This window comes from Bubalus kerabau, chromosome 20 (genome assembly GCF_029407905.1).
Source record: "Bubalus kerabau isolate K-KA32 ecotype Philippines breed swamp buffalo chromosome 20, PCC_UOA_SB_1v2, whole genome shotgun sequence".
In the NCBI taxonomy this organism is placed as follows: domain Eukaryota; kingdom Metazoa; phylum Chordata; class Mammalia; order Artiodactyla; family Bovidae; genus Bubalus; species Bubalus kerabau.
Window position 1 is genome coordinate 12,576,591 of NC_073643.1, and position 22,243 is coordinate 12,598,833.

Consider the following 22,243-nt stretch of genomic DNA (forward strand, 5'->3'; position numbering starts at 1 on the left):
ATACGTTAAAGCTAGTTTTAGGTTTACCTTCTGTTTGTTTTTTTTGTTTGTTTGTTTATTTAATTTTTTGCAGAAGGAGAATGAGTTCAGCATAGTTAAATGATTTCCTTAAAACTACAAAGTGAGCAGTAGAGCGCTGACTGTTAGTTTCATGTATTTTATAAAGGCTTCTCTTTAAGAAAGGAACTTGGGGAAGGGAACAGTTATGTATCATGGGCAGTTAAGTCAGGGAGCTTCATGTGCAGGGGACAGACTATGCCAGAGCTGTACTGTTCCCTTTTGTGAACTCTCTCTCTGTCTCTGAATGTGTGTGTCAGGGGACCAGTAGCACGAGGTAGACTTTGCAGGTCACAGCACACCTCTGTAGGTAGGGAGGTCAGTGAGCAGGGAGACGGGACAGTTGACCTCGGTATGGTTCCTTCTGGAAGATGTGGTGTTTACTAGAAGATAAATGGTCCCCCTAGCTTCAGGCATGGAGCAGTAGAGCAGTAGAGACAGAAAGCAGAGGATGGGCCAGAGGAGTTGGGTGGACTTTTCCACAGACCCTTTCCTGTACCTTAGACCAGCACTGTCCACTAGAAATACAATGCAAGCCACAAATGGGATTTCAAATTTTCTGGTATCCACATCAGAAAGAGAAGAATCAGGTGAATTTAATTTTAATAATATGGTAACTGACCCATTATATCCAAGGCATTGTCATTTCAAAATATAGTCAGTATAAAAATGATATATATATTATATTTAACATATTATATATATATATATATTAATTCTTTGAGAGTCAGTGTATTTTTGCATGTATAGCCTGTCTCAGTTTGGATTAGCCACATTTCAAGTGCTCATACCTACTATACAGGGTGGCCAGCAGCTACTGTGTTAGACAGTGTGGCCTCAGAGCTGGTCCAATGCCAGCTCCAGGACTGACTTGGTAATTAAATCAGCACTCCCCATCCAAACACCCAAATACATACTCTGTCTTGAAGATTTTTTTTTTTTTTTAAAGAGTAAATGTAACTAAAAGGTATTAGTATTACCAATACTGAGCACACACCATATTGCTTTGGTTTTGAGACATATTCTGTTACCATTCTCCCACTTAAAAATGTCCAGAATTGGAGTTTTATATGAGATTTGTATGTATTATGTAGTAGTGTTTTTTCCCTCTAAAAAAGCTATTATCAGATCGATGATTTGTCTTAATGATGACATTGTAGAATGGTGTGTTTTTGTCATCCATTAAAGTTATTGTGGGATTTGTTACTAGCAAAGTGGAACACAGAGACAGTTCCACTTTCCTGCCTTTACTGTCTTAGCTCACGTTCTTAGAGTTGCTTCCCCATTGGAGAAAGCTGAGAACTTTGTCATCCTTGATTCATGCCTCCTGTCTTTCTCAGCGCCTAACACATCCGCGTCCACATCTACACACCTTTTAGGACATGAAATCTGTTTATTTTCCCTGACTTCCTAAGGAGAGAGAAGCTTTCTCCCTTTAACTGTGTTACCTCCAGCATGGTCTCCAACATGTAATAGACTTTCAACTGTAGTGTTTCATTGAATCACATTGAACATTCCCCTCCTCTTAATTCCACCACTTCTTCCACGGTCCTGGCTGCTGTATTGCATCTGGTCTGGTCTGTTGTATTAATTTCCCAGTTGGTCTCTTTGCTCTTGGTTTTTCATCTCTTCCTGTCACGAGTTTCTATCTGGAAATAAAGGTGGGATCGTATCCCTTGCCCTGAGCACGTGTAGTGTCTTCCCTCTGTCCTGGTGCCCCTCTTCTGGGTCAGTCTGTGGTCCAGCCAAGCTCAGCTTTAACTCCTTCCTCCTCGTATTTCACCTCTGCTCCTGCTTTTCCTGGCGCCATAAGAGCTCATTCTCACACTTCATGAGTTAGTACTGCTGGCTGTCATCTCTCTCTGAACAGTTTTTTAAGTTTTAAATTCAACTTGTATTTAGAAAAAAAAAAATTGAGTCAAATATGTTCCATGGTTTAAAGATCAAAATAATATAAAAAGTGTACTTGGAGGATGGTGCCTAATGAAAATTGTACCCACACTGTTCTCTGTATTCTGTGACCTGTTCCCTTTCTCCCTCCACAGGTGACCGTTAGCCTCTTATGTCATAGTCCTGTGTTTCCTTATGCAGACTGGGAAAAAAAATTCTTATTTCTTTTTTCCCAGTCCTACCCAAAGTTAGCTTTTTGAATGTGCTTTTCTGCAACATATTGTTTTCAGTTAGGTTTTTTGCAACCCTTTAAAACAGAATGAATTGCACCTGTCTTCCTTTGGTATTCTATATTTATTTATATTTATTACTTCCTTTCGACATGTCATTTTTATCATACATACATATGTGTGTAGGAATGTATTAATGTATCTGTCCTCTCCCCTAGACTCATAGTATCTTGTGGCCAGGAATATCTTGCTATCCATGTTGAGTCTTGAGGACCTAGCCAGATGCTTGGCACATACTAGACACTTGGTGAATTTGAAGGCAGTGACACCTGGTAGGCAAGGGAGCATTCATTTGGGAAAAGATGGTGGTGACATCTGAAAGGAATTGAGTCTGACAAGTAAGGGAGCTGACTGCCTTCTCAACCTCAGAGCAGCCTCACTGGGAGGGAGGTGCTCCTACAGCTATGTTAGATACAAGACTGATTTCTTCTTGACATTTAGCACATTTTAGTGATTTGGCTTTGGCATAATAGTCTTTAAAACATAATTTCCATGTATGTGCATAAAATACTTAGTTTAGTTTTTCTTACTGTTTTTACTTAAGAGTAAGCAATATTGCTCCCCCTCCTCCCTTGAAGAAGACAAAAAGCTTTTACAAAGGAAACCACAGAGCTATTTCTTCAATTAGAAATGACACATCAAGGATTCTCTTCTAATTCTCAGTGGGCTTGCTCCAGATTGGTTTCTCCCAGCTGTCAAAGGAAATCTCAGATGTAGCTAATTGTCATATCAGAATCGGAGCCTAACCAAATTCGTAGCTGTAGAGGTGATCTTTCAGACAAAGCTGGGCCACATCAACAAGACATCCACACAGTATATATGATGGTGGAATAAAAATGGTAAATAAGCCAGAACTGCAGGTAGTTATAGATTTACAATAGTTTCTGGTCAGTAGTGTGTGAGGGGTGGAGGCTACGTTCAAGTGCCTCCGTGGCAGATGTCGGAGGCTAGTTACGAGAGACCTCTGCTTCGCTTATGTTTTGAGAAGGGCTTCATTCTTTTTTTATTTGTTTGAATTTTCATGACAAATTATAAGTTATGACAAGTTATTTAGACTTTTGAGGTGTCTCATGGTTTGTTTCTTTATTTTGTGCCTCTGGACCTGTTCTTGAGAATGACGACATTTCTTGGTTCTGACAAGTCAGCTTCTGTTAAATCAAGATACCTGCTTGTGGCTGTTTTCCTGTTTAGCCTCTTACTCAGCAAACACTTGTCCTGTCTTCATTACTCAAATCTGATCAATATTCCAACGCCAGATGTCCTTTTAGCACAAAGGTTATTGCAAGATTTATAAGAGCAAGGAGTGGTCCAGACTGCTTTGTACAACAAATGATGGCAATTATCAAGACAAATGAAAAAATGTTAAGATGGGCAGACCTTTTAGCAGGGCAGTCAGAACAGAAGAGAGAATGATTTGTCTGCCAAATTTTGTAAGAAGAGTTTTCAACCAATAAGTGACGTATTAATACTTTTGCAGCCTTGTCTGTGTTCTGCCAAGGTCAAGGCAAATGGATACCTTACATTAGTTAGTTACTGATATATTGGACAGTTTTTTTTCCCCTTCAGAAATGGATTATAGTTGAACACATTACTCCAAAGAAGAACTGGTGTGGTTTTCAGTCTGATATGTAGGAGACGTGCAGGTTTGCTAACTAGGACAGAGAACCATCTTGACTTGAGCAGCCCATCCCAAGGAGCTGGGGGAGGGAAAAACCCATACTTCTTTTGATTAGTAAGTGTCTAGCTAGTTGAGTTGTGCTGTGCATAAAGCTAGTTTATATTGGATATTTTCTGGAAATTAAATCCTAGTACGGAAGTCTTAAAACATAGATTGTGTATTATAGTTCAGTCACAACACTGTCACACACCTCAATGTTGCTTAAACCTGGGAACCCTAGTTTAAGGGTCAGCTTGACGAGCTTTATGGGGTAGGGATAAGAGGACTAAAGGTGGGAAAAGTGATCCCAGGAATAATGAGCAGCTTTAAAAAGGGCTTGGAGTTAAAAGTGAGGCATGAACGGAAGTTTTCAGAGCACAGAAATGAATGACAATAAAATAGTGGTTTATGTTTCAGAAAATATGTAGGTGTTTGCTTCTCCCCCAGAGGTAGTTTGCAATATCATGTTGCTTCTTTACTGCATTCTTTTTGAGATGTTTGTTAACATATGTATCTTTTTTTATTCCAAAGGCTCGTGAAGAAGAAATGACTGCAAAAGTAATGGACTTGCAGACTCAATTTGAGGACCTGCAGAAGAAATACCAGCAAAGGCTAGAGCAGGAGGAGACTCCCGGCAGCGATAAAGTGAGGGGACCTGGACTGGGCTTTACTCAGTCCTTGAAAACATTGTCGTTTTTGTTGACTCGCCTCCTACTATGCACACCTACCTCATCTAACCCTAACAAAAATCTTTGAATAGAGAAGTTGTAGCCTCTCTTTATAGAATATGAAACTAAATTTCAAAGAGATTAAATAAAATGTTGGAGCTCAGACAGTAAATGTTATATTGGGAATATAAACCCACTCTGCCAGACTTCAAAACCTAGGTGTTCCTGTGATACCAAAGCTTCTCAGGCTTCCCTGTGGAAAGGACAGCAGAGGACAGTTAACCTCGTAGCCCTGGGGCAGAGCCAAAAACGGTCCATAGAACGTATCTCAGTTTTAGATTTTTATAGTTTGTGCTAAAAATTCATACACATTTTATATTCTACTCTATAGTGTATCCTTATTTGTAGTCACGTAAAAATGGTTTTCGTTATATACCTTTGAGAAAAACAGTGTTTTCTCCTCGGTTGTAGATGCAAGGGGATTATTTTGGAAAATTGGGCTCAATTCAAAGAGATCTGGCACTGCATATCTAGGCTTTTTTATAATCCCAGTCTTTAAGTAAAAATGATGCTATGAAAGATGGACCATGTTTACCCTGTGGCTTCTTGACCTGCTGTGCACCCCAACAAATGCACATCCTCAGGGCTTGTGAGCCCTTATTTGAGAGGCCAGGGCAGTGTGCCGTCCTGCTTCTGATACGTTCTAACTCATCTAGTGTGGTCTTCATAGCACTGTCAAGAGGGCCATGGGAGAGGTGGACACTGTTCATGGCTTCATCCTCCAGAGTTATAGAGGATTCATCACAGAAGTCAGCGACCAGATAGTAATTTTCTAGATAACCAGTTGCATGGATCAGTTTTCCAAAATGGAGAGAAAAGGACTTTATAAACGGCTCTGGAGAAGGAACTGGCAAACCACTGCAGTATTCTTGCCTGGGAAATCCCATGGACAGAGGAGCCTGATGGGCTATAGTCCATGGGGTCAAAAAAGAGCTGGATGCGACTGAGTGACTAAATAACAACAGCAAGACCACTGGGCCACTTGGTGCACAGATTCTGGGTTTTAGCAATGAGCCAGTTTCCTTTCTTTCTTCAATAGCTACTAGTTACATTTAATATTTACTTTTTTTAATTTTTAAAATTTTTTGCCACTTGGTCACTATTTGAATATACTTGGTACTGTGAAATGTTGCTTCCTATGAGATGCATACATGTATTGTACTCTCTAAGGTGTTCTTCTCCTTAGTATCAAATTAAGTACTGATGTTGTATAAAGTGGCCTTGAGACCTGTGTCAAGATGCCAGAGTATTGAAACGTTGTGAAATTAATATTCAGGAGGTCTTTTGAGTCCTTTAACTTTTAGCATAAGAAAGGAGAGAATATCCTTAATTTTTATTCCTGCTCTAAAAAATGTTTTTCTATTTTATTCTTTTTGAATTTTTACTCTTTTCCTTCTTAAGCATCTTTGGTGCTTCTGAGAGGTCTTGAGCTATATATCAGTGTTGAGTTGGGTGAGAAATAATTTGTGATTATTGCATACAGTGGATTCCCAGAAATGGTCCTTTAGAATTTTCCCTAAAGAGCCCATCTGTTATAAATAGATGTCAATGTGTTTAGTTTTTAAAATTGTACAAATAATAGATAAATATATTCTTGTTAAAAAAAAAAAAGTCAGATAATAGAGATGTATATAGATAAACCGTTCCTGGTGGGTGCCTTCTTTTCCCAAGTGGTCATCATTCTTAGGAGTTTCACAAGTGACCTTCTAGTCATTTTTCTTGGTGTTTACCTGTGTTTATGTATATTTACCTCTGGAGGAGGAAATGGAAACACCTGTCAGTATTCTTGCCTGGAAAATTCGGTGGACAGGAGTCTGTCAGGCTAGTCCATGGGGTCACGAGAGTGGGATACAGCTGAGCAACTGAGCGCACACATGTATATTTACCTTGTAATAGTTTATGTAGCAAAAGAGACCAGGTTTAAAAGCAAGTAGTTAAAGTTGTTTCATCTCAAATCTGACCACTCTCTTAAGACTGTAACACTGAATTTTTGTTTCCTTGTAATTTCATATTGTTCCATTTTGTTGTTTCTTGTAGATTTTAGTGCATGGACTTATTTCTTTTTTTTTTTTCTTTTCCATTTTTAGGTAACAATTATGGAGTTACAGGTAAGACTAGTTTTTCATTGAATTTGAGTGAAGGTAATCCATTTTCAGGAGCATTCTGTATTTTAAGTTAAAATATGAAGAGACTTGTTTTAACAAGGAAAAACTTACCAGGCAGTATAGAAATGTGTCCAAGCGATGATGAAACCCACAGTCTCAGATCTGACCTTTTGTTCTTTCAGACACAACTAGCACAGAAGACTACTCTAATCAGTGACTCAAAGTTGAAAGAGCAGGAGTTCAGAGAACAGGTACAGGTCTAATTGGTGCTTTTTATTTTGAAATGACTTCCTTGATTTATATAAGTATGTTCTTGGAACTCATTTAGCTAATTTTTTAAAAAGAACTGATTTAATACTCATTTAATAGTTGGTTTTCCAATCTTGTCTCACATAGGAAATTTTATTTCTAAATCTGAAAGCACTGGAGGATATCTTTATAAATTTGTGATCACGTATATTTAAACAAGAACATTTGCATCCTGTTATTCTAGTGCTTAACATTTTGGATAACAATTTATATTTGTAATGACTTAAGTTCTATAATATAAGCTTTTATCAGAGGGAAAATACATTAGCATCAGTCTTTACTGCTTTTTCCTGGTGGTTATAATGTTTTGGTTTAATATTATTTGTCCGTAACTTATCTAGTGATTAAGTAGGATCGTGTGTGTACACCTAGAAGGATGCGCAGGCATGCAGACACCAGTATACGTATACCTATGGTGCATGATACTTAGTCTTTTTCCAAACTCTGGAGGAAGAGTGACCTAAGTCAACTGGCTGAGTTTGAAGACTAAGTCTTTAGGAGTTTTCCAGTTTTTGACAATTCATATGTACATATAAATGTTGATAATTGCTGAAACTAGGTGATGGGCATTAACTGTAGTATACTTTCTGTATTTGAGTATGTTTGAAACTTTTCATAATATTTTTTAAAAATTCCCTAAGATAGCTACTAAGTCCCAGTGTTGCCTTATTTTTTTTTCTTAGTGTTTTTGCTTTTCTCATCTATCTTGTTTACTGCTTTCAAATTCTCTTCTCTTAGCACACGCAAGTCTTCAAACTGTCCTAGCATAACAGTTTTTGTACTGATTATTTTTGTAGTAGAAACCACATAAAATTGACCATTTTAATCATTTTCAAGTACACAGTTAATTGACATTTAGTTCGTTCACAGTGTTCTGAAACCATCGTGATTATCGAGTTCCAGAGCATTTCATGACCCTCAAAAGAAAAAACCCTGTACCCATTAAGCATTCATTCCCCATTACCTTCTCCCCAGTATCTCACAACCACTAATCTGCTTTTTATGTCTTGTGGATTTACCTATTCTGAGTATTTTATATAAATGTGCTTACTCGTTCAGTTGTGTCTGACTCTTTTCCGAGCTCATGAACTATAGCCCATCAGATGCCTCTGTCTGTGGGGATTCCCCAAGCAAGAATACTAGAGTGGGTTGCCATGCCCTCCTCCAGGGCATGCTCAACTAATCAAAATACCTATTTTGAGTATTTTATATAAATAGAATCATATAATACATGACCTTTCTAACCTATCCTCTTTTACTTAGCATAGTGTTTTTAGGGTTCATCTATGTTGTAATATTCGTTAGTACTTCACTCCTTTTTCTGATGAGTAATAATATTTCATTGTATGGATGATACTACAGTGTGTTCATCAGTTGATGTATGTTTGGATTGTTTCTTGTTGCTATTCAGTCACTAAGTTGTGTCTGACTCTCTTACTCCATGGACTGCAGCATGCCCGGCTTCCCTGTCCTCTCTATCTCCTGGACTTTGCTCAAATTCATGTCCATTAAGTCAGTGATGCTATCTAACCAGCTCATCCTCTGCCACCACCTTCTCCTTTTGCCTTCAGTCTTTCCTAGCATCAGGGTCTTTTCCAGTGAGCTGGCTCTTCACATCAGGTGGCCAAAGTATTGAAGCTTCAGCATCAGTCCTTCCAGTGAATAGTCAGGGTTGATTTCCTTTAGGATTGACTGGTTTTATCTCCTTGCAGTCCAAGGGACTCTCGGGAGTCTTTTCCAGTACCACAATTCAAAAACATCAGTTCTTCGGTACTCAGCCTTCTTTATGGTCAGCTCTCACACCCGTGCATGACAACTGGAAAAACCATAGGTTTGACTATATGGACTTTTGTTGGCAAAGTGACACCTCTGTTTCTTAATACGCTGGATTGTTCTCCCTTTTGCCGATTGTGCATAGTGCTGCTAGGAACACTGCTTACAAGTTTTAGTTTGAACACCTCTTTCCTTCTTTTGAGTTATGTACTCAATAGTGGGATTGCTAGATCATATGGAAATTACTTGTTTAGCTCTTTAAGAGCCTTCAAATGGTTTTACATTGTGGATACTATTTTACATTCTGATCAGTAAAGTAAAAGAATTTCAATTTCTTCACATCCTCCCCAGCAGGTGTTTTGATTATAGCTATCCTAGGTGGTATGAAGTGCTATCTCATTATGGTTATAATTTGTACTTCCCTAATGACTGATGATGTTAAGCATCTTATCATTTGTGTATCTTCTTTAGGGCAATGTCTTTTGTTCATTTTTAACTGGGTTATTGTTTTTTGTTGTTGCTGAATTTGTAAATATTCTTTATATATTCTAGATATGAGTATCTTAATAGATATATGATTTGCAAATATTTTCTCCCATTCTGTGGGTTGTCTTCCATTTCTTGATAATGTACTTTGAGGCACAGAAATTTGATGTTTTTCCTTTTGTTGTCTCTGCCTTTGGTGTCATATCTAAGAAACCATATGTATTAATTTCTTTTTGTCTGTATTCTGTATTTCACATTAAAAAAATCTAGTGGCTATAGCAGCCTTTTTTTAAACATTATTTCCATATGAATCTTGTGAGTGAAATATTTGTTATTTTTAGATTCACAATTTAGAAGATCGTTTGAAGAAATATGAGAAGAATGTATATGCAACAACTGTAGGGACACCTTACAAAGGTAGGAGTGATCTCTTGTCATGTTATCCATGCATATCTTGTGTTGGGGGACTTCTGGATGATTTTTATTTTTGTCTTTGCTAATCTCATTCTTTAGAAGGAATATATGTAAATTAATCAATAACAGCTAGTTTTTATGGAAAGAAGAATAGTAATCTAAAGCAAAATTAATGTGTATTTGTTGTTTGGAAAAAAATCAGTGTTGCCATGTATAAGTGAAACTTCAGGTTCCCACTTCGTTCTCCACTTTCCAGATGGACCTAGTTTATGATTTGTGTATATTTTTCCAGACTCTTCTGTGTATATGCAAACATTCATAATTTCTACTGCATGTACCCATATAAACACAGAGTTACATAGTTTAAATGCTTCTGGTTTGGTTTTGTTTTTACTAATTACAGTAATACTAATTGCTATATTTAAACCAGGATTTAAGGATAAAAGAATTTCATAAAAATAACTTACTTCAAAGTGGCGAAGGATGATTTAGAAGTATTCTTGTCTTAAATTATGTATGCTGCTTACAAAGAATTCTGAAGATGAGCTTGAGTCTTTATGTAGTTGTTCCCTTGAGATGGTCATGACTTTGAATAATCTTGTAACAATTTCCCATTCTCAGTTGCACAGCCTCACTGTATTAAGAATAGTTTTATTTTGCTAAATGTTTTGTAAAGCTTTCTGCTTTTTCCTGTAAGGCAGTCAGGCATGAATCTAAGCCATTTCACATTCTTTTGTGTTTTTGAAAGCTCTTACTTATTGTTATGAAATAGCATAAGATATTATACAGTTTTTAATTAAACAAGGACTTGCTTTAGATTCTTTCCAAAACACACTTCAAAAAGAAGAGAAAACCAACATGGATGTTTCCTGTGGCTCATTGCAGAGAAGACTCTTGCTTCAAAGACTGTTTTCCATAGCTAAGTCAACATGTGTGATTCTTAGCATAGAACTGCTAAATTGGTGCCCAGCAATACATAAAGAATATAGTATTGATTCTTTTTTTTTTTAGTTTCAACTTAAGGATTTCATACTTTCATTTTTTATCAGTTTTAAATTGTAAAATGAACACATATGTACAGTTTTTTAATAACTGACACACATATAGTAGTAGGTGTTAGGCACTGTTATAAAACAGTTTGTCTATCAGTTCACTTATTCCTGTCAACAGTCCTAGCAATCTGGTTGAATTTGCACATTAATCTCTTTGCTATGCTTTTAGATAGTTCTTAGTGCAGAAGGCTTTTCAGATTGCCTAGTGTGCCATTGTACTGGAAGTGAATGCGAGTTTAGACTTCACATAACACAGAATTATGAATTTATTCAGATGAAAGTTTTTCATATTACAGTTTCATATACTTGAACTGTATTTATTCTTTATTTTTAAATTGAAATGGAGCTTGATCTAATAGATGAACTATATATTTTGTGACAGTCTTTAAGATATTGAATCAAAGTATTTGAAAACCACTAAAATGGCATTACTACTTAATGCATTTAAGTTATTTTATCTACCTTATGTTTCAAAACAGTTTAGAAAACTTGATTTAAACTTCAGTGCTTTTAGGTTTCAGTTCAGTTCAGTCGCTCAGTCGTGTCCGACTCTTTGCGACCCCATGAATTGCAGCACGCCAGGCCTCCCTGTCCATCACCAACTCCCGGAGTTCACTCACACTCATGTCCATCGAGTCAGTGATGCCATCCAGCCATCTCATCCTCTGTCGTCCCCTTCTCCTCCTGCCCCCAATCCCTGCCAGCATCAGAGTCTTTTCCAATGAGTCAACTCTTCGCATGAGGTGGCCAAAGTACTGGAGTTTCAGCTTTAGCATCATTCCTTCCGAAGAAATCCCAGGGCTGATCTCCTTCAGAATGGACTGGTTGCATCTCCTTGCAGTCCAAGGGGCTCTCCAGAGTCTTCTCCAACACCACAGTTCAAAAGCATCAATTCTTTGGCGCTCAGCTTTCTTCACAGTCCAACTCTCACATCCATACATGACCACAGGAAAAAACATAGCCTTGACTAGACAGACCTTTGTTGGCAAAGTAATGTCTCTGCTTTTGAATATGCTATCTAGGTTGGTCATAACTTTCCTTCCAAGGAGTAAGCATCTTTTAATTTCATGGCTGCAGTCACCATCTGCAGTGATTTTGGAGCCCCCCAAAATAAAGTCTGGCACTGTTTCCACTGTTTCCCCATCTATTTCTCATGATGTGATGGGACCGGATGCTATGATCTTCGTTTTCTGAATGTTGAGCTTTAAGCCAACTTTTTCACTCTCCTCTTTCACTTCATCAAGAGGCTTTTTAGTTCCTCTTCACTTTCTGCCATAAGGGTGGTGTCATCTGCATATCTGAGGTTATTGATATTTCTCCCGACGTTCTTGATTCCAGCTTGTGTTTCTTCCAGCATTTCTCATGATGTACTCTGCATATAAGTTAAATAAGCAGGGAGACAGTATACAGCCTTGACGAACTCCTTTTCCTATTTGGAACCAGTCTGTTGTTCCATGTCCAGTTCTGACGAGCTACTGAACTCCTTAACAAAATAAAAATAATTGTTCATTTTAGTCACCATAGACTATCTGAAGCCAACGACATAGTATTTGGGAGAGAAATACTAGTTTTAAGGAATCTTCGTCTTCCCTAGGCCTCGTCTTTTTAAATTGTTATGCCAGAAAGATGAAGCAGAAGAAGGGCAAGGCGTGGAGGAGGGGGAAGATGTGAGAAATAAAACCGCTGCAATAATACTTGTTTTCTCTTCTAAAGGAAAAATACCAGTTGGAATGCTATATACATTATAGTATACAATGTATATACATATCATAATGCAATCTAATACAATACAGTTGATACAAGAGTAAAGCCTCTCTATTTGTTACTTTGTGTTTTAGTTTATCGTTTTCTAAGTGCTAAGTAGCTTATCTGGTTTTCTCTTTACAGTTTAATCTGTTTGTTTGTTTGACAGGTGGCAATTTGTACCATACTGATGTCTCACTCTTTGGAGAACCTACGGAGTTTGAGTATTTGCGCAAAGTGCTTTTTGAGTATATGATGGGTCGTGAGACTAAGGTATAAATCGTGTCTGGTGATTTGTCATATGGTTTAATTTAGAAGGAAATGTATCCCATTTTTAATAAATGTATTGATGTTGTGTGTTTACTGCTAGCAGACCATATATGCTGATAGTAGGCAATAGGTAATTGTGTTATTGCTCTGAGTTTGCAAAAGTGAGTTGGCAAATCTTGCTTATATTTGTTACATTTATAAAATATTAATTTAAAAATACTGATTGTTGATGCTAAATAATAAAGATAAAAATTTCTTTGACTTAATACTTTGTGAAGCATGTGGCTGTTTTTGACTTCAGATCTTAAGATTAGGAGATGAAATTTCATTTTCATGGAGACTTGTAGTGTGGATAGTATTGGAAATGGTCCTAATTAAGAATGACTATGTAGGGGTATTTAGAAATATTGTACTTTGGTCAGTGTAAGAAAGTTTTTCTTGTACATATAGAGTATTGATCATTTAAAAATGACCCCACTGTATAGGTAATAATGCTTGGTTAATTTGTTTTCTAGGATGTTAAATTTGCTATAAGGTCCCTTATAGAGTGGAGTTTAGTCTTATTGTTATTTGTATCCCTGCAGTGTTTTTAAAAGCCTTATATTGGACATTTTGTAAATACATCTTTAATTAAATATACTTAGGAAAATTCTGAGCCTTTCTTAAAACAAAATTTTTCATTTGAAGCAGTTTCTGTTTTTGATACTGTTTCAACTTTTTACCTTCATCAATTTTTACATTGTCCTTATATGTTTGCTGAGAATGGGATAATGCATTTTCTAAGAAACAGTCAGTCAGTGTTTTAATTTATGGGTTTGTGGGAGTTACTAAGTGCTAAATTCAGGAATTAAGACAGTTCAGGGGTTGTTTTGGCAAATAAGACCTAAAAATAAGGGCATTAAAAAATCTCTTAAGAGAATATTAAGAATTTATAGGTTTTAGATTCTGCTAAACATCAGGAATTACAGGGCTAGAGATCATTTGAATCCTTGATACAACAAATCTAATTTCAGTGTATGAGATAGTTCAAGTTAAAGAAATATCCAGTGTGATCCTGAATGTGCATCATAAGATGGATATATTAATTCACAGTAATTCAGTGCCTTTTTTTCTTAAGAACTTTTTTTTTTAATTCAAAGGATAGCTAAAACTGAATTTTCTCCTTATCTTTAAAAAACAAAGCTAATGAAATGTAACTTTCTGTTACTATGCCCTTGTTGGATAGCAGCCTGTATTTGAGGTGGCTTAGGTAAAGTTACCTTGTTATTGCAGGGAAGGGAGAAAAGCATTTCTTTAGGAAAAATAGCCTCTCAGAGGTTTAACTCCTTTGGTGTATTTGTGAGTCTAAAGCTATGATCCCAGAGTTGTTGCTAAATTAGCTATTTAGCCTTTTCTCAATCTATGAAATGAGAGTGTGACTGCCTCAGCCTGTGTGTCCTGGAGGTTGCAATCATGTATGGGGTGAGATCCTTTCAGAGTCTGACTCCTAAAGAAAGGCCCAGCCCAGCAGGAGTTACCTTCTGGGGTGGGGCCTGTGCTTTCGGAGCTCTGCAGTTACCCTGGGCTGTGACTCGGGAGACAGCTTATATTATAAGGGATGTTTTTGAAGCCCAGGCAGCTAGGCATCTCTGCTGAGGAGGCTCTGTGTGAGCTGTATCTTCAGCATTCAGTGTGCTTTCCTGGTTACTAAGAATGAGTAGTCTTTCATTCTGCCATCACATTTTATAAGTCAATATTGAAAATTGTAGTAGATACTCAGTTTAATTTATTGCATATTTATTGAACACTTACTGTATGTGGCCTGATGTTTATCTCCATGATGAATCTGGAGATGAAAATGGATATCATCCCTACTTTTAAGCTGTTTACCATATAGTGGGAAGGTGGAGCTGTTCTCACTAGGCACAGTGTGATACAGAGTGTAGCAAGGGCTCTGAAAAGCAGCACCCCCATATTTACTTGTGGGGAGGTCAAGGGCATCATGGAGAAGGAGGTGTGTATACAGGCCTTTACCAGGGGGCATAAATTTTGATAGATGAGCTCAGAGAGGAGGAAAGCCGAGACAGAATGTCCTAGACAGGAAAGTAAGTGTGGGCTTTGGAATGACAGGGAGGCTGCTCCAACTAAAGTACTGCCTCTGTGATGTGGAAGTGACTCTGCTTAGGGCTGTCAGGTGTAGACGGCCTGGAGTGTTTCAGAATTCTACCTGTAGGTTATTGGAGAGTGGCCCTGAAAATTTTCAAGCAAGGGTCGACACACTCAAGGGTAGACATGATGTCTGTTTTTAGACATTTCTTTTGTTGATTTGCCCAGTTCCTGTATATTAACAAAGATTTTGAAATGGAGACCAGGCTGTGGTTTTAGGATGAGCCAGAATACATTAATGGCCTTTGTGATTTGGTCATCATCTGCCGTTGTTTCTTGTCCAGCAGGATCTGTATGTCATCCCACCTGTCTTTCTTCATCTGCTTTTGCACATATTTGTTCCTTACTTTATGAGGCAGATGATTTTTTAAAGACCACATGTGTGATACACATTCTTACAGTATGAAGTTAAGTAAACTCCGGTCTTTCTTCTGTCCTGGCACTTTTTTCCCTTGGATTTTGATCCTTCATGCTATTTTTGGTACTTAAATTCAGCCTGTTCTCCTTTTCAATAGAAAGTGTTTCTCATTCTATCCTTTATTGAATTCTCTCCCTAAGGAAAACCTGGTAGGAGAGGCCACTTCTAAACCAGGTGGCTCATTTGAACTTTTCCTTACTTCCCAGGGCCTGAGGATATTGTATGTAGAGTAGACAGGCTGATTTCTTTCCCATGGTATGGCAGAGAACCTGGGCTTTCCATTAAAGCCAGGGAAGAGCTGTAAGTCTTTACTGGGTAACAAGCTGCAAATTCAGCATCGCTGATGAGTTTAGAGGTGGGTTTCCCATTTAATGTTTTTAGAAGTGTGATGAGGCAACTAGCCACAGTTATTTTTTTTTTCTTTTTTTTTTTTTACATGTTTGTGCATAAGTGTATAATATATATGGTTTCATAATGGGTATAAATGGACTTTCGGGTTTTTTGAACTTGATAAGCTAAATTTACAGAGTGTTAATAAAAAGAATATTGAAACAGTTACTACTGCTTATTTCTCTTGCCATTTCATGCCACATATATGCTTGGTTTCTAGACTTCAGTTTAGCACAGAAGATTCTATTCTATCTAGGCAATACAGTTTAAAGGGTGAGGATTTTTGTAAAATGCCTTTGGTATTCTCCAGGAACTAAGTTGTATTAAAGGTTTTTTTTGATCATCAGGCTGGCAGCTGCTGCTGCTGCTAAGTCGCTTCAGTCGTGTCCGACTCTGTGCGACCCCATAGACGGCAGCCCACCAGGCTACCCCATCCCTGGGATTTCCTTCTCCAATGCATGAAAGTGAAAAGTGAAAGGGAAGTCGCTCAGTCGTGTCCGACTCTTGGCGACCCCATGGACTGCAGCCCATCAGGCTCCTCTGTCCATGGGATTTTCCAGGCAAGAGTACTGGAGTGGGGTGCCATTGCCTTCTCCCAAGCTGGCAGAGGCATAGATAAAGGAAGGAGAATCAGACACTAAAATCTTGCTCTTTATGGTTTGGGGTTTGGGGTTGAAGAATAGTGTTAGTTGATCTGTTAGTTGAAATAAGTATTAGAAATACATGAAGTGCCTTGCCTAGGTTTAACACATAATAGGAATTTAAAAAATGTTAGTTCTTTTCTAACATCTCCATTCTTCCTGGAAATAATTATGCTTTTCTCCTAATGCTGTGTGTTCCTAAAATTTTGGTTAACTGTATTATGTCATCTTTTGCTCCGTGACCTTCTGCAGTCACACTTTCCTCCCTCCCTGCAGTCTGCCCAGAACACATGCACAGTCACGTAACTATGAACACAGAATGTTAAGAGTCAGTTTCCTGGGTGAGCCTCCCTGTCCTCTGTAGCCCTACAGTAAGGAGCACTGCTCCTCATCCTCAACAGAGCATTAGTACCTGAATTTGTATGTGAGCGCTGACCTTGTTATCCTACTTATTTCATAAGTGGTATCTTCTTTCCTCTCTGTCTCCCTCAAACCATCTCATCTTGATACAAAATAGGGAATTTCAGCCTTTGAGGAGAATTTTCCACGAGCTTATGGGTGACAGTCTGGCTTACGGTATATTTATTTAGATCTGCACAGTTTATGATCTTGTTTTGCAAGCCACCATGTGTAATGTTTTGATTCATCCTGTTTTCTACCAAACAAAACATCTTGTGTTTATTTAAAATGTAATTTGTATTTCTATTAGGCTGATGTGCTGCATGTCTTAAAAAAATACCTATAAGCATGTTCATGTTCATGCAGTAGCCCATGTTTATGAGATATATGATGTGATTTAGTTCAAGCGGAACTTGGGAGTATCTAATTCTGATTATTTAGAGCATATGTTTTGGCAATACATCACTTATTAGATAGATTTCTACAAATAAAAGCCTTATAAAATGAATGAGTAATAAAGTTTCATTTTAATAAGACAAAGGGCCAAGAACATTAGAACTTTATATAGCTTCATGCTATTGTGAATACATCTTCTTAAAATAATATCAACCCAGGCATTGTGAGGGGTCCTTTCAAATTGAAATTCTGTAATTGACTGTTATTTCCTTGACCGATACCTTCACATCATACTTCTTTGGTCGTGGCTTCCATTGAGAGCACTAAAGAATCCCACTGGCAGGACATGTCAGAATGGGGTGAGAGCCATCTGCTCGGCTGCCTAGTGACTGTCTCCTGTCTTTCTTGTAGACCATGGCAAAGGTTATAACCACTGTACTGAAGTTCCCTGATGATCAGACGCAGAAAATTTTGGAACGAGAAGATGCTCGACTCATGGTAAGCTTTAAGTATAGGCTACTGATAGAAGACGACTTTATCTTGTCTGTTTACATTCTGTCTCATTTACAAAGACTGAGTTGGTAAGAGCAGTTTAAAAGTTTTCATCTTTATTGTAGTATAGCCTGAAAAATGAAACTACATTATGAATATTAAACTGAGGGCAAATCTGAATGCATGCCCTCAAGGAAAGAACAATCTTATTTAATAATGTATATGAAGTTGACACTTACACGAGCTGTATGAAATTTCTGGAACTTGGGCTCTTTCTGGGAAGGACAGAAAAGGCATTTGTTCTGGTATGTTGAGTAATAGTTTTTTTAAACCAAATTATATCATGATGTAGGTGTTTGGTAGATTATAGTTCCTAAATCTATTTCAATTGATTTCCAAATATAATAATTCTGAGTGAAAGAAAAGCATTTTTTAGCTTTTGGCCTGTACCCTACAAGGGAAAATATCAATAGATAACTGAATTATTGGGAAATTTTTGTGCGAAGTCAGCTATGATTGAAATGAAACAAATACACACTTCATAAATTATACAAAATTCCCCTTGCCTAACTTCTTTTTGTCCTGCACCAATACCAGAATAAGATCCATTCTAAGCAGAGTATGAACTCTGATGTTTCCTGTCTGACCCCTAACTTTCTCTTTCTTCTGTCTTGTCTTGTCTTGTCTTGCTAGTAGCCTGCAGGACTTGCACATCTGCCCTGCACTTTCTTTACCTCTTTTGTGATGACTACTGCTCCTCTTTTACTCTCCTATTTAAAGCAAGCAAAGATCTGCTCTTTAGTGGTGCGTTAGCCCACATCTGAGTGTCTCCAGTAAGAAGGACTAAGTCAATAAGTAGTTACATCTCAAAGAATAACGTCTTATCTCTACTGACTGTGTGTGTTTCTTAAACAAATTCTGGCTTATCATGAGCCCAAATAGCCCTTTCTGTTGGGGTCGCAAGTCTCTTCTGGTTCTAACCTGTGGAACTCAACCAAAAACCCCGAGATGGCCTGGATGGAAGGCTTTTATCCTACAGGCTAACCCCCTTGGCACTTATCAGCCCCCTGTGATGCTCCTTTTCTTTGACCCAATGCGTACTCTGACATCTTCCTGGCGTCCTTTAAAGTCATCCAGCATCCCTGACTTTAGGCCCAACTCCATTGTATATTGTGTTATCTGTATATATTTTCTGGGGCAACTGCAGCTATTCTGGCTAGCCTTTAATTATGGTTTTTTTTTTTTCCTTAAAACATTTCTCCCTGGTATCTAGTGGTCTGAAAAATATTGTCATACCTCTGTAGTTAGCTCTGGTTATAGGTATTTTTGATAGAGAAGTAGGTAACTACAATGTATGCCCTTCATCACTAGAGAGAATGTTGTTTTAAATTCTAGCAAACATCCAATTCTGTAACCTGTAGTTCACTCAGAGTGGTTTTCCTCTTCACTGAGTAAAACAATTGTCTTTATGAAAACAAAATCTCCAATGCAGTTTGAGCCTGTTGACATGATTCTGTCATTATGGTCCAGATATTTAAGAAAATATTTTAAAATGAAGTAAATAGAAAGTTTTTTTTTTTTAATCTTCGTTCATTCTCCTGTAGCCGCTACTTGATGATGAGGTATGGCCAACCTCTCCTCTCACTGTTAGGCTGCAGTTTGTCAGGATTTGGAATATAGTATAGGCTTGTCCTAAGTCACTGCTTTGGCAATGTGGTAGGACATTCGCCCTCATCCTGTACCGGTACCCCCGGCCCCCCCGGCCCGGCCGGTCCCCCACATGCAGCCTTAGATTGTTTTGCCTTGAAAGAAACTATTCGAATAGATTACATGTAAATAATGAATCATGTAAAATGGGAACACATGTACACCCATGGCTGATTCATGTCAATGTGTGGCAAAAACCACTACAATATTGTAAAGTAATTAGCCTCCAATTAAAATAAATAAATAAAATTTTAAAAAACACAAAAAACCTTTGAAGACAGATGGAAAAGTTTCTTTCTTTCTTGAGTTTAACTGAAAAGCAACCTTTGCAAAACTTTACATTGTTTATTCATGAATAAAGTGGTATTCATTCTAGATAGGGATGAATTGGTGACTGATCCTTTCTAATTACTTATCCCAGAGGCTGACCTGCTCAGAAAGAAAGCCCCAGACTTCCACTACTATTTTAAGCAGTCTCATCCATCATTCAGTTCAATTCAGTTGCTCAGTCGTGTCTGACTCTTTGCGACCCCATGAATCTCAGCATGCCAGGCCTCTCTGTCTATCACCAACTCCCAGAGTTCACTCAGACTCACGTCCATTGAGTCAGTGATGCCATCCAGCCATCTCATCCTCTGTCGTCCCCTTCTCCTCCTGCCCCCAATCCCTCCCAGCATCAGAGTCTTTTCCAATGAGTCAACTCTTCGCATGAGGTGGCCAAGGTACTGGAGTTTCAGCTTTAGCATCATTCCTTCCAAAGAGATCCCAGGGCTGATCTCCTTCAGAATGGACTGGTTGGATCTCCTTGAAGTCCAAGGGACTCTCCAGAGTCTTCTCCAACACCACAGTTCAAAAGCATCAATTCTTTGGCGCTCAGCCTTCTTCACGGTCCAACTCTCACATCCATACATGACCACAGGAAAAACCATATCCTTGACTAGACGAACCTTTGTTGGCAAAGTAATGTCTCTGCTTTTGAATATGCTATCTAGGTTGGTCATAACTTTCCTTCCAAGGAGTAAGCGTCTTTTAATTTCATGGCTGCAGTCACCATCTGCAGTGATTTTGGAGCCCCCCAAAATAAAGTCTGACACTGTTTCCACTGTTTGCCCATCTATTTCTCATGAAGTGATGGGACCGGATGCCATGATCTTTGTTTTCTGAATGTTGAGTTTTAAGCCAACTTTTTCACTCTCCTCTTTCACTTTCATCAAGAGGCTTTTTAGTTCCTCTTCACTTTCTGCCATAAGGGTGGTATCATCTGCATATCTGAGGTTATTGATATTTCTCCCAGCAATCTTGATTCCAGCTTGTGCTTCTTCCAGCCCAGCGTTTCTCATGATGTACTCTGCATATAAGTTAAATCTTTTGCTTAATAAATGAGTTCAGTTGACTCTTCTATTGATGCTTGTTATGGCGAATATAGGAAAATTGAAGACTTGGAAGGTATGGTTGTTGACCTTTTGGAATCTTTCATTTTAGGCAGAGGGAAAAGCATCCGTTCATTCATACATGAATAAAAGACATGGTTATGTAATATAATTCAAGTTATAAAACCAGATGCTTAGGAAATTTGAAATGTTATAGTAAGCATGAAGTGAGGGAGATCTCAGATTATGTATACATCAATTTGATCAATATAAAGAGATTTTTGGTACTTGATAGAGTCATTTATGATTGTTTCCTTATTTGATGGAAAATTAAGATTATATGGAGAAAGTGGAAGCCTAAGTCACATTGGCTTTAAGGTCATTGTCATTCATAAATGAATGATGGGAATCATTGTTTTTGAACAAACCTCTTAAAGAAATCACAACTAACTTCATACACTGATGAGCTGTACCTGATGAGAGTGAAACACTGCTATGAATGATGACTCCTCTTTTTCTGTAGAAGTATCCAGTAGAAAGACATCTAAATGTGTAGAAAGCAAAGCTTTTTAGAAGGTTTTTAAATCATTTTAAAGTTACTTAGTCACCTTAGCTTTAATTTAAATGTATGTTCCAGATGGGCCATTTATGCAATTTGTTGTAACCACAGCTACAGTTTCCTCTCTATTAAAATCAGCAGTGTTGACTGCTTTGTTACTTTAAATTTCAGGGCTGCAAAGCTGGTATAAGTAAGCCAAGCAAACCCCACCACATTGCAGAGCTCTCTCCTCTGTCTGTTAGTAATTGGGGCGCTTGAGAGATGGTGCATTGCACTTTGTGCTGACAGTGTGGGCCACATCAGCGTTGGCATTATTTAACAGATACTAGGGGAGGGATACTGTCTAAATAAAACCTTTGCTTTATAATCCTAATGATTATAAGTTTGCTTTCTGGCATGGATCAAAAACTGTCCCTGACTGCTCGTAGGGTATTTTTCAGTACAGCACCTCTGTACCATATGTATCTCCCTTCCCCTCAGTGACTTTTATAGTCTTTGAGAAACCCCACTACAGAATTCAACAGTTATTATTTAATAAGTGGTTTCAGAGTTTAACCTAATTTCAAGAACATACTTTGTAGATGAGAAACTATTATCTGTTAAGTAAGATTACATTGCTGAGCATAATTAAAGTCTGTTTACTTAAGGATCACAATGTGGAGAGAAGGAATTCTAATCCTTCATTTGACAAGTCTCAGAATCTCTGAGACTTGTTTCTTCACAGAGTCTTTGTTTCTTCACAAAACTAACATTATCTTGCTAGGATTGTTGAAGAACCAAAGTATGTTTACTGCCTCAGCTGGAGTTTTGTGATGATGGGGGGACTGGTGGGGCTGGTGGGGCTGGTGGGGCTGGTTCCTTAGCCACCATGTAGCAATGAGTAGGACTAGTCTTTCCTAGAAAATGAGACTTGGAAAGGTAATCTAATAATGTTCAAGATAAATCATGAAAG

General features: G+C 37.9%; 1 protein-coding gene across 11 annotated transcripts in view; it reads left to right on the forward strand.

Moving 5' to 3' along the window:
- The window catches only part of GOLGA4 (golgin A4), a 122,637-nt gene that overhangs the window by 80,085 nt on the left and 20,309 nt on the right, over positions 1–22,243 (forward strand). For all 11 annotated transcript variants that reach the window (XR_008706063.1, XM_055557602.1, XM_055557600.1 and 8 more), the window contains 6 exons: positions 4,426–4,539; positions 6,710–6,730; positions 6,910–6,978; positions 9,637–9,712; positions 12,674–12,777; positions 17,575–17,661. Coding sequence is in view for 10 of the 11 variants with exons in the window: in XM_055557602.1 (XP_055413577.1) it covers positions 4,426–4,539; positions 6,710–6,730; positions 6,910–6,978; positions 9,637–9,712; positions 12,674–12,777; positions 17,575–17,661 (471 nt within the window). In the remaining variant the exon portion in view is untranslated. The remainder of the gene's footprint in view (positions 1–4,425; positions 4,540–6,709; positions 6,731–6,909; positions 6,979–9,636; positions 9,713–12,673; positions 12,778–17,574; positions 17,662–22,243) is intronic.